The 12,580-nt window shown below is 38.0% G+C and overlaps 1 protein-coding gene across 1 annotated transcript; it reads left to right on the top strand.

Moving 5' to 3' along the window:
• Positions 1-166: 166 nt before the first annotated feature.
• Positions 167-7,278, top strand: LOC134284781 (sodium bicarbonate cotransporter 3-like; the record flags this gene model as incomplete). Its single annotated transcript, XM_062844047.1, has 4 exons — positions 167-192; positions 974-1,071; positions 6,640-6,783; positions 7,216-7,278. Coding segments are annotated over exons 2-4 (295 nt in total), but the record flags the coding sequence as incomplete, so codon positions are not given.
• Positions 7,279-12,580: the final 5,302 nt, after the last annotated feature.

Here is a 12,580-nt window from a genome sequence, read left to right as displayed (position 1 = left end):
CAGCCAGAGAATGCTTTACGAGCAGCAGTTTGCGATAACAGTTTTCATTTGTTGCACACTCCAGTGAGGACGGATGCACATTTGCATCCAGTACGCAGACGATGCTGCTGCTGCCGCTATAGAAATGCCACTACGTGACATTCCAGGAAATATTCTATGAAAATGGACTGTCTAAAACAAGCTGAATGAATGGTAAATATAGCCCTCTGCCTGCCATCATCGCCTCATCGCCATGGGAAATCTTTCCCATTCTCGCCGTCGTCGTCGCCGGACAATAATTGTCACCCGAGCGGGAAAAGGCCGGGAAATGTCATCGCTTTTAATTGTTTTCGAGGCTTCCGCGCATGGGCCAATGTCTAGGGCAGCAGTGCAGTGTGTCGCCGCGGCAATTGTTGGGAACAATGCTGAAATCAAGGCAATGAGGAAACTGTATGGAAATTAGAATATGTTTCGTAACTAGCTGGATCCCGGAATGTTTGATGCGTGGGAGAGCCATCACCGTCTGGATCTTTGATTCGTTTGGAAGGTTGAGAGCGCTAATTGTCTTGCAGCGTAGTGCATCATCGGATGAGGCATTTAAATATGCAATTGCTTATCTAAAGAAATCTGAATTATTGACCATGAAATAGGCGGTAGACAAGTTGTCTTCTAATTGGTGTTTTAATTGGCGTCATTATTTTTAATTGAGATCGGAATCGTAGTTCAGTAGGGTATTGGTTCCCTTATTAAGCATGTGGCTCCCATTTTCATCCCACGAAAAACAAAGGATTGAAGCGCTGTTTGTTTTGTTTCTTATTCTTATATTTTTTTGTTAGAAGTGAGCACCCATGAAAACAAAAAGAACGGAGTCAATCGGTGCCGTAATCGCTTGTTTTCGAATAGGATGAAAATGGGAGCATGAGATTACTGATGGCACACATACCCTATAAAGAATAATAGAAATTTAAATTTCGTTCTTTTTTTTCTATTTCAGACCCTGGAAAATGGATCACGGTGGCGTGGACGATGAAGCACCCATAGATCCTCGACTTAAAAGCCGTACGTCGTTTCCCGAGGACCCCGATTACGAAGGTATGTCCTTTCAAAAAAAAAACTAACTTGTTCGTGTAGCAATATTGTAATCATAAAATCCCCAATGTACCAGTCTAGCAGCAGACTATCGGTAAACTTTCACTCTGTACAAACAAGCTTGTTAAACTGCTCTCCACCAATTGTTCAGCGAATGCATTGAGGCTGGCAATTTCAAACTGTTTTATTGTCATCTTGTGGCGCTGCAAATCTTTTACTCGGTTCGTGTTTGCACAAACAAGTTAATCGTTACTCGATTCAGCCTGCAGCACTCATCTTTAAAGTCAACGACGGTAGCGCCCGTCGACACGTATTTCACACTTCATTGATTAAAAAGCGTTCCGTTCCGTTACACCCACCGCCACCGCGTTCCACACCGAATGCGAATCAATTAAGCCAAACGCAAACGATTGGAACCGGTGCGCGGCTTCTTCTTTATCTTTTGAAGTTTTCTTAGTCTTCGTGGCGTGGCATCACAACTGGGACGAAGCCGGCTTCTCAGCTTTAGACCTCTATGAGCAAGCACCTCTATAATTATTTACTAAGAGTTTTCTGTGCCAATGGGGCACGTTCGGTGTAGTACTAGATTTGTAGTAATGAGCTGAATTTTAGTATGGTGAGAAGGTCAATTCTCCGTTTCTGCAATGAAATGGTGTAAAAAGCGTGGGTATTATGATTCCTTGGCTAATTTGATGCTGTTTGAGCAAAACTTCGGATAACTATATTGTTTATGTTGCAAGAAATGGAGAAAACAACAACACTATTGCCCAAAGTTTTGCTCAAACAGCATCAAATTAGGCAAGGAATCATAATACCCACGCTTTTTGTACCATTTCACTGCAGAAACGGATAATTGGCCTTCTCACCATAGTAAAATTCAGCTCATTACTATAAATCTAGTACTTCACCGATCTGTCCTATTGACCATTTTGCAATTTAATATCGTGTAGCACGAAAATACACTATGTCCCAAGAAGTCAAGGAAATTTCCATCACCAAAAACTCCTGGACCGACCGGGAATCGAACTCAAACATCCCCAACGCCCAGTACTAAGTAGCGCTTATCTCTATGTTCCTATATGCCCCTGTTTTATTGAAGTGCCTTTGCTCTTCCTTTTCCATCTGGTACTACCTTCCTGCTGGAATTCCGTCAGTCTTCTACTTGTAATAGCTTCAGCATTTCTGAGTGGCAAATAAGTACATGCCTTTATTTGTTGAATTCAACAATTCATTAGCCGAGCAATTTATGAATTGATAGTCGAAGTTTCGATTACAACGCCACTTTCAGCCGGGTGATTTCCACAGAATTCATTTCCTTTGTCAATGTCCACTGACGATGTCGAGGGTGTCACACAATCATTCCATCCATGGCACAATCAAATCCATTCGCTCGACTAGGCAAACAGTAACCGGTGCTCGCCTACCACCAACAATCTGTTAGCTACTTGTCTGTTGCGGTCTGTGTGCGGTGATTCAATGGACAACTATTAGCCAATAAATGGCGCCAAGCTTATAAAAATAATTGGTCATTTTGATATTGTTTTGAACGATGGATAAATAAATAATCACAGGTCACACCTACTTATTAAATTTGGCCAAATGCTAAAACATCACCTGGAGATAATATCATAAAGATCTTCTGTCGTGATTGAATTGCGAGAGAATCGAATAACCTCTCACAGCTCTCCGGACGAAGATATTAACACGTTTAAATCTTATTTTTCGTATTTCTTCTAGTATTTCTCATATACACCTGCACGGAGTGTAACGTGGTCAATGGAGTGTGATCATCCATAAGTGAAAGCTTAAAGAGAACCGAATAGATATAGCACTTTAATGTCTCAAGGTTTACTTACGTCAGAAATTCGAGAATGCGTTAAAGAACGCGACGCGAGACAGAATACAAGACTTATAGTTCTTACAAAAAATTAAAGGATTTAAATTAACCTTTGAGGTTGACCGGTTTCGGGCTCGACGTTGCCCATCGACAGGATGATGTCCGACTGATCACATGAGGCACACAGTACTCGTCGAAAATGTTGTTGTTTTAATGAATTCTCAACTTTGTCAGGTTGAAGAGGGGGATTGTAACGGGGCATCGTCTTCATTCATGAGAGGACGATCCGTTGGGGTCTGGGAGCATTTGGGCAGGAGGACCTATTTCACGGGTACAAATCCAGAACCCGAAACTGGCCAAATGCGTCATGATTATGCGATAAATGTGTGTTTTAATGTTATAGAAATACACCATAAAAAATCGGCATGATATCATGACTCGTTTTGCCGTAAAATAGCTTCGACGTTACGTTATCTATATTAAGTGCTAATAATTTAAAATTTGCGGCATGAAATCATGCCGCATGTACTGCAGAAGTATAACGAAAATGTATGTAAGGGAACGTCCATAAATTACGTCACGCAAAAATTGCCCATTTTCAACCCCCCCTCCCCCCTATGTCACACTTTTTGTATGAGACCTCTAAAATTTTTGTAAGGGTCGTCACACTTTTCTGAACCCCCCCTCCCCCCTTAAAGCGTGACGTAATTTATGGACGTTCCCTAATTAAAAGCCTCATTCATGATATTTGTACTTGTCATTTATGATTTCGATTCCATCGCCAAAAATATGGAAACCACTTTCAATCAAATGGAAACTAGATACTATAAAACTAAATTAACTATTAAGTACTGAACCGATTCTAGTTCCAATTACTTTTTGGTAGTTCTTAGCTCCGGTAGCATAATTTATGTTCGATCCTCCTTTGATCCTCAAATTAGTGATTTGATTAGGCGCCGACATAGTTAATGAAGACGAATATCTTTTCTAGGAGGCCTCAATTCTGCATATTGCATGCAATACAAAAGCCCTTCCCTTTTGCTGCAAAAGATCCTCAACGGGGTGCTCACTCCGCAGTATTGTTCTTAAAAATTAATGAGTTTAGAGTTGTAAGAAAATTACACTTTTTAATTTAATGAATACCACGAAACACAGCCACTCGGAATGGGTATGAAAAACAAATGGCTTTACAGGTTTCTGTAAAGAGTACAAAGCTCGCACCCGTTTGTTTTGTTGCATTCCTTCATGCCGCTGTTTTATGGTTTTATGACTCAGCGTCATATGTCTATGACTCAGCGGTATGGTTCTATGACTCAGCGTCATAATGTTTCATAAAGGTAAACAAAAAACGGTTTATCGTAACGTCTTTGGCAACCGTGATTTTTTTTTTATGAAAAGTGTAAACAATATTTATGATATTCATCGTTATCGTCATGATATTATGACTCATAATTTATGACGTGTAGTCATGATATCATAAAGCGGAATATTTTATGATTTTATGACTTTTTCGTTATGTTTTCGGAAACGAATTTTTCCCGTGTTGTAGAACAATAAATTGTTCCAAAATCACACAAATTTGAGTTTTATAAGAATTCCTTTTTTTTCTTTTTACTACAAATTTTAACTTTAGGGCCCGATAACTTTTCAAATGTTTGACCAATTTCAAACCTTTTAGCATGCTTTTGCAGATATTTGTTTAGCCTAAAAGTGTTGTGGATAAGCTGTAGCTTTAGAAAATTGTTTCCGGATTTGTTCTTGTGCAGCATAATATAACGTTAAGATCTACTTTGTACATTATATATTATTATAACCTTTGCTCAATTCCTACAGCATTTGTGGCAAAGAAGCAAATAACCATACGAAGTACATATGATGCCGATTTGGATAAGCCAATTTAATACGTATAGGGTAGCGAACCACTTGGGCAGCGGTCGGTATTTTGGGCACTCTTCGCTATAACTCAGTCATTTCCAAACCAATTGACTTGAAATTTTGTACACGGCTAGATACTATACGTATCTCATCGTGTTCCAAAAATTGTGTCAATTGGTTCAGAATTGGCTGAGTTATAGCAGAAAAGTGCCCAAAATAGGATCCCTGCCGAGATGGTTCCACTTCCCTATTAGACTTAGAGTGTTCTCAAACAAATATGATTTTTTCATTTAATTGTTTCATAATTCATCATTCATTTATTGGCATATGTTGTTCGGAGAGTTTGTACCAGGTGAGCAAGTCTTTCAATTCGTGCTAAAGAATTTTTTTCGACAAGTTTGATTGTAATTAAGATTTGTTGAAATTAAAAAAAAAAGTTGGAAACACTAAATGTATTTGATCTATCTATTAATTCCAATAGATTCGGCTGAAAGAATTAATTTCAATAGATTTGGCTGGAAGAAGTCAACAATTCTTTTTGGAGTAGACTTGAAAACCATTTTTGAAAAAAAGTGGACGCACTATGGCCATAATAAAAGACGGGCCAAAACTGATGCTCCTACCCTATGAGATTGCTACCAACACTAATTCTCTGTGCAATTCCGGTGATTCTAGTCAATCACGAAGTAGCAGCTGAACTGTGTTGAAAATTTTAATTGAAATCTCTGGTGGCCTATCGTAACGAAACGATTAATTTCAATAATATTCCAGTAACACTCTTCTTTATTTACATAACCCTGTTATCATACACCCTTGCCTTCGCCTACCTATTTGTATTAGGTCTACCTACATGTTCACCTGGCGTTGATAACGATAAATCAATTCGAACGTGATGGGTCTACCTCTTTCTCCCATTAACAATCACCTTCTACATATTTACCATCTCTCATCATATGCATACCTTGCAAGCCATAATCAGCCATAATCCAGCCAGCGAAACAAACCAGCACAGATTGATTACAAATTGAACCTGCTTGAACCGACCAACATGCACATAACCATCGTACTTATTCCCCCATGATTTGATGTTGATCAAAATCGATTACAGCAATTCGTCCAACTTTTTCCCACGCGCGTCCCAGCAGTGTTTTTTAATACCTAGAGTAATGTTAATTGAATGTTGATGAACACATTTTTTACCCTTCAATTTATAATTGAAACACGTATTTCACTGCTAATATTGAATCATACATAAATTTTACCACTTTTCAAAGCGTCATATTCAACAAAAACAGATTTTTTTGCAGTTTTGTTGAGTGGCTTGCTTGTTTACAAAAAGAAAAAGAAAACAGAAATATTTTCCAAACCATGAAGATTTTAGGGATGAATTTTCGAATTTTTGTATGGCCGGCCAGAAGTCTACGATGGGAGATAGAGGTTGACCAAATTTTGATCTATGTGTTTCACGAACGGCCCGCAACTGTAACATAGGTCCCTTGTAAAGGTCATGTAAGAGCTAGTCAGGCCCGGATTAAGGATTGTGGGGGCCCGGGGCCCGAGCGGATGTGGAGGCCCCTCGGAGAGATGACCAAAAATGTTTTTCCTTATTTTCGAACAGTACTTGAGCAATATGCAAAATAAAGCTGATGTTAGCAAACAAAAAAATGTTTTTGTGGGGGCCCCTAAAATGTGGGGGCCCGGGGCCCGGGCCCCCCTGGCCCCCCCTTAGATCCGGCCCTGGAGCTAGTGGCAATACACTGGCGGCATTGAACCCAGCCGAACCCCACACACCTTAACCTACTCAGACCACGCTGATAGCAGAAAGTGCATTCACTTCCAATATGCGTGTTTCGTTACAGGTCACCGAGCGCACACGGTCTACGTTGGCGTCCACATACCGGGCTCGTCGAGGCGCCACTCGCAAAGGCGTCGCCACAAGCACCACCAGCAGAGCAAGGACAGTGGCGACAAGAGCTCAACCAGCACCGAGTCCGATCGACCAGGTAACGACAAAAAAAAATGCCATTTCCTAACCGACACTCGCTGTAATCATCATCACGCCGCGCGCATTCAACCGTGCATAGGTTACAATGAAATTGTCCATGGCCCAATCTGGCGGGTTCAAAATTCAATCGTATCGTAGATTTGGCTTGAAAACGAAAATCGCCCCCAAATTGGCACTCACTATTCATAATCCACGTCGAAATGGTGACTTTCACGCTGACGCGGTTGTGTCAACCCATTTCGATTGTTCCGTACTTGGCATTATTTCTCATAACATGTATAACACGCTCTGTCTACTGGATTGTGCTAATCACATCTACCGCCCAAACTAACCATCGACTATTGTTCTCTTTTTCATAATCTGTTTTTCTTCCCCCAATTGTAAAATTGAACCAATTATACTTATTGAATGCTCCGGTAAAATCTAACAGCTATCCCCAAGCCTCACGTTGTCACACAGCGAAGATTCAGCGTCGTTGATGACGGAGAGTGTTGTAAGATACTTTTCTGATTGCTAGTTTTGCTCTTCTTCATCATCTTTAGAACTCGTACATGTTTGTAGTTTCCAAAAATACTTCAAATCCGATACATAAAATACCTTTCAAAAATACACGTTCATAAAATCACTTACAATTTATTATGTTCTTCAACCACTAGTAACTTCATGTATGTACACCGTGTCCAATAAGTTCTCATACAAAATCAAATTGAATTTATTTCACATCTGTTATTAGGATTTTAAAAGTAAATTTATTTATTGAAAGGCCAACTAACACTGAACAAATACAGCATATGTTTTGGAAATAACTGTCCTTTATCCTTCTCTGCAGATCGCTTATGTGTCGTAAGTCTATTTCAGCTGGCACGCATGTCATTTCATATGCACTTAGTCTCATTTTAACGAGTAATGGTTTTAAGTTGAAACAAATTAGGTTCCTGTCCTCACCATTGCTAGTAGCAACTATGATCAGAAGAGAAAAAATATGAGAGTCTATGTTAGTGAAGTACGAAGCCGGTTAATTTTGTTCAAAATGAATCGTATATTAAACAAAAATGTCCATTTTCCTGTTTTAATGAAATTTGTTGTGTGGAAGAAACATGGCTGCATCTTATCGTGTTGATTCACACCATTATCACCTCTAAAACATGCTTGTATCCCTATTGTGGTAAATTTTGTTCAAAATTTACGTTTTATGATGTTTATCTTTAATATAACGGTAATTTTCAAGGAAATCAGCCCAAGTTGAGCATATTTGCAAATTCCTTCTCACATCATCACTAAAATTGTGTTGTTTTATCCTTAGTTTATCCACTTGATATAATACTTGGGATAAAAACTCAAAATTTAATCTTTTGGACTCTATATAGCTACCGTAGAATAAAAAAAATTCGAACATTTTTCTTGCGTGCCGGAGCCAACTGATTTCAGAAATCGGAAGTGTACTACTAGGCTTATAAAACTAATAGAAAGTAACATTATTCTAAACCGAATGCTTAATTTAATCAGTATTATGTGGCCCTTCAATACATGCATTCATTTTGAAAATATGAATCACAGATGTGAAATAAAATCATATTTTATTGGACACGGTGTACATGCTGGAAAAAGCTTTGAATTAATCTATAAAATATACCTAATGCTCTTTATTTTTATTAAAATCGCTTTAATTATTCACAAATTTAGAGCAATGTTTGTAAATTTCTGTTATTTTATTGGTTTTCAAAAAAAAAATCGTATCAAAAATTAACTATAATTTCAAGCTAAGAATGAACGAACATGTGACGAGGATTTGTATGCGGATGGTCATGTGTTTAATCAATCCTCAGCCGCGTCACCAAAAATTTTTCGTCAATCCGACACAATGGTCGATTGACACTGGACCCTCCTCTGAGGGCATGCTCTAACGAAATCCGGTAATTTGTAGGTGGGTTCCAGAGGCGTTTCAGAGTAGTATAAGGCATTGCAGGAGGTTTCAGAGGATTTTAGGGGGCTTCACATGCACACAAGTGAGTTTGAAGGGGGGGTGTATAACCTTTACGTCCCTAACGTATTTTGCGCACTCAAAATTTGATGTTCATTTGGCTCTATTTTCTTCAATTTTGATGAGATTTTGACAGAACAACTGGAAATGACTACCGTTTCATAGAATGCTTCGGTTGGTGAAGTTGGATGGCCAGTTCCGGATTTATACGTCAGTTGGCCAAATGAGACATTTTCGTTGTTTTTTAACAAATCATATATGGAACAACAAGATTTTACATTTGAATCACAAAGTATTCATATCTTCGGATTCTTTAATGTCATTTGGAACTATAGTGGCCTGTTCCGAATTCCGTGGTACCGTGAAATGGGATAACTTTTATAGTTTTTCTGCACGCAGTGAATTTAGCAATCAAATCATAAACTGCGTTTTTTTTTGTTTAAGTACGTCAATTTATTATTATGTGTTACGCATATTGAGTTATCTTTTTGAGTTGTATTAGAAATTTATATTATCAAATTTTGCACAAAACAGTTCTAACTACATGAAATTACAAGACATTGCGTGCATTTAGGCGTTTACCGATTTCCGTCCCAATTTTCAAAATTGATTCCAATTCGTGAAAACACGCTTCGTTAAGAGATTCAAGACCATATTTAGATTCTACAATGATCGATCTATCGAGAATAAGCCACAAATTTAAAAAAATAGCCAAAATGTTGATGTAGAGCAAATTGTTTGCAGGCGGTCTCCTTTATCCAACAGACGTGCCCCACTGCCACAGTGGGCAGAAACGGGCCCGTAATCGGACTTATTTAGAAGCCGCTGGTTTTGAAACTCGAACTGATGCATTTTCCATGGAAAATGGGCCGATAAATCGAATGGTGATGGTTTCATCCTGTGCAGACCTCGGGAAGGGGTTCATTTTGCCCCATTTTACCCTAAATCAGCCGTTTTCAATGGGTATACTTCCATAACTCTACACGCCGCTGATTTTTTTGTATATAAATTGACGAATATGATATTATTATGTTTACAGAATAGACTGATGAAGAGTTCATGCAGTGATGCGCCTTATAAATGACCCATTTTGCCCTATTTCACCCTATATTTATTGTTTTAATGAATATATGTATGTAACTTCAATTAATTCAGATTTTTTGTACATGAATGAAAAACTTTCATGATATTATATCTACAAAATTGCATGACGATGACATCGTGCAATGCTCAGCCCAAGAAGTGGCGTATTTTACCCCATTTCACCCTATATTAGTAATATTGATAGATATAACGTGTATATCTTCAATTGCTGTAATAATTTAAGCTTATAATTGGACAATTAAGATGCAACCAGCTCTACAGTATTGCATGATGGGCCATGCTGTGACAAGTCTGAGTAATGGCCCATTTTACCCCATTTCACCCTATATAAGTTATATCGCAAACAGATCTCTATAATTTATTTTGCTGCAGAATATTTTACTAACTACTCGACAAATTTTATATTATCATCTATCTTGAATTTAATGATAGTGATGGCATGCGGTGCTGAGTTCAAAAAATAGTCCACTTCACCCTACTTTACCCTATATTTATAATTAAAATGAAAATATTCCCCTAAATCCGATTCTGATGATTTTTATGTAAAGTGAAGTACAGCATTGATGTTTTTATCTTTACAGAATTAGATGGTGGTGATGGAATGTGGTGCTGAGTTCAAAAAGTGTCCCATTTTTCCCTATTCCACCCTACATTTACAATTTTATTGATTGATTGATTTGTCTTTATTAGAGAGACTTTCAGCCCTTGGCTGGTTCGTCTCTTTTACAATTTTAGTGAAAATATTGCTCTAAATTAGATTCTAATACTTTTTATATAGTATTGTTCAAATTTGGTGTAATGCTCTACAGAATAGTTTTGTAAAGAATTCCGAGGGAATCTTAATATTATTATGTTTACAGAATAGACTGATGAAGAGTTTATGTGGTGCTGAGCCTTATAAGTGACCCATTTTGCCCTATTTCACTCTATATTTTTTTTTTGTTTTAATGCATATATGCCAGTAACTTCAGTTCATTCAGTTTTTCTTGTACATGAATGATGAAATTTCATGCTACTAGGGTCTGGGACCATTTGGGCAGGAGCACCTATTTTGGGCACTTGCTGCTATAACTCAGTCAATTTCGAACCGATTGACTTGAATTTCTGCACATGGCTAGATACTGTGCGTATCTGATTAGGTCTCAAAAATCAAGTCAATCGGTTAAAAATTGACTGAGTAGGAAGCAATCAGTGAAGTACTAGATTGAAAGTAGTGAGCTGGATTTTTGTATGGTGAGATGATCAATTCTCCGTTTCTGCAATGAAAGAGTGTAAACAGCGTGGGTTATATGATCTCTTGCCTAATTTGATGCTGTTTGAGCAAAACTTTGGGTAACTGTGTTGTTGAAGTTGCATGAAATAAATAATACAACAACACAGCTAACCAAAGTCTTGCTCAAACATCATAAAATTAAGCAAGAAATCATATAACCCACGCTGTTTACACCATTTCCTTGCAGAAACGGAGAATTGATCATCTCACCATACAAAAATCCAGCTCACTACTTTCAATCTAGTACTTCACTGATTGCTTCCTGTTATAGCAGCAAGTGCCCAAAATAGGTGCTCCTGCCCAAATGGTCCCAGACCCTATATCTTCAAAACAGAATGACAATGCCATCATGCTATGCTTAATTGGAGTATATTACCCCATTTCCCCTATATCTTCTATATATAAAAATGCAGCGGCATACGTGGGACCGCGCATAACTTGCGATCGGAAAGTCCGATTTTGGTCGTCTTAGTTTTGATCTGTCAGTTTTCACCCAAGGAAGGTTTATGAGCCAAAAAATTATGGAAAAATGAAGGTTTTGAAAATCAATCTTCCACTAGATCTTCCATGCATTTTGACCGGGGATTTGGTCTTGGCTAGAATCTTGAAACGTAAAAAAAATGCAGTAGGCAAAACAAAGTTTGCCGGGTACAGCTAGTTAGTAATATTAGTGCTGTTGGGAATCGACTAGCCCCGTGTCGAAACGTCGGGTGAATAATAAAACTTGTTTTTTGAACCCTAAGACTGCGTAGCCGTTAATCTATAGAGTAATATTAATGCATATAACGTATATAGCTTCAAATGCTGCAATAATTTAAGTATGTAATGAGCTCTACAACATTGAATAATGATGGAACCATGGTGTCACATGTCTTAGTAATGGCCCATTTTACCCCATTTCACCCTATCTTAGTTATTTCGCAAACAGATCTCTATAAATTAGTTTTATAGAATTTTTACAAAGTAATCGACAAATTTGATGTTATTTGAATTGGATGGCAGTGATGATATGGTAGTTGGAAATTGGAATCTCTGTCAGGATTTCCCTTGAATCCCTACCAGAAATTGTTTGAAATTCCTGTCTAGTTTCTGCTAGAATTCCTGCCAGGATTCTGCTGGAATTGTTGTCAAGAATCCCGTAGAATTCCTGTCAGAATTCCACTGAAATTCCTGTCCTGACTTCCTTAGAACTCCATTCAGGATTTTCCTTGAAATTCCTGTCAGGATTATAGCCAGGCTTCCTTTGGAATTCCTGTTAGCATTCCCACGGATAAAAAGATGAAATATCCAGCTTGTACATTACTATACAAAAATTATCAGCATGGGATTTAGGGGGATATTTTAATTAAAATTATAAATATAGAGTAAAGTAATGTAAAATATACTATTTCTTGCCCTATGTGTTCCCCATTTCATCACTGCCATCCAATTCAGATA

Source organism: Aedes albopictus, unplaced genomic scaffold (assembly GCF_035046485.1).
Source record: "Aedes albopictus strain Foshan unplaced genomic scaffold, AalbF5 HiC_scaffold_787, whole genome shotgun sequence".
Lineage (NCBI taxonomy): Eukaryota > Metazoa > Arthropoda > Insecta > Diptera > Culicidae > Aedes > Aedes albopictus.
The sequence above is the reverse complement of the archived record's forward strand: the minus strand, read 5'-3'. Positions and strand labels throughout refer to the sequence as shown.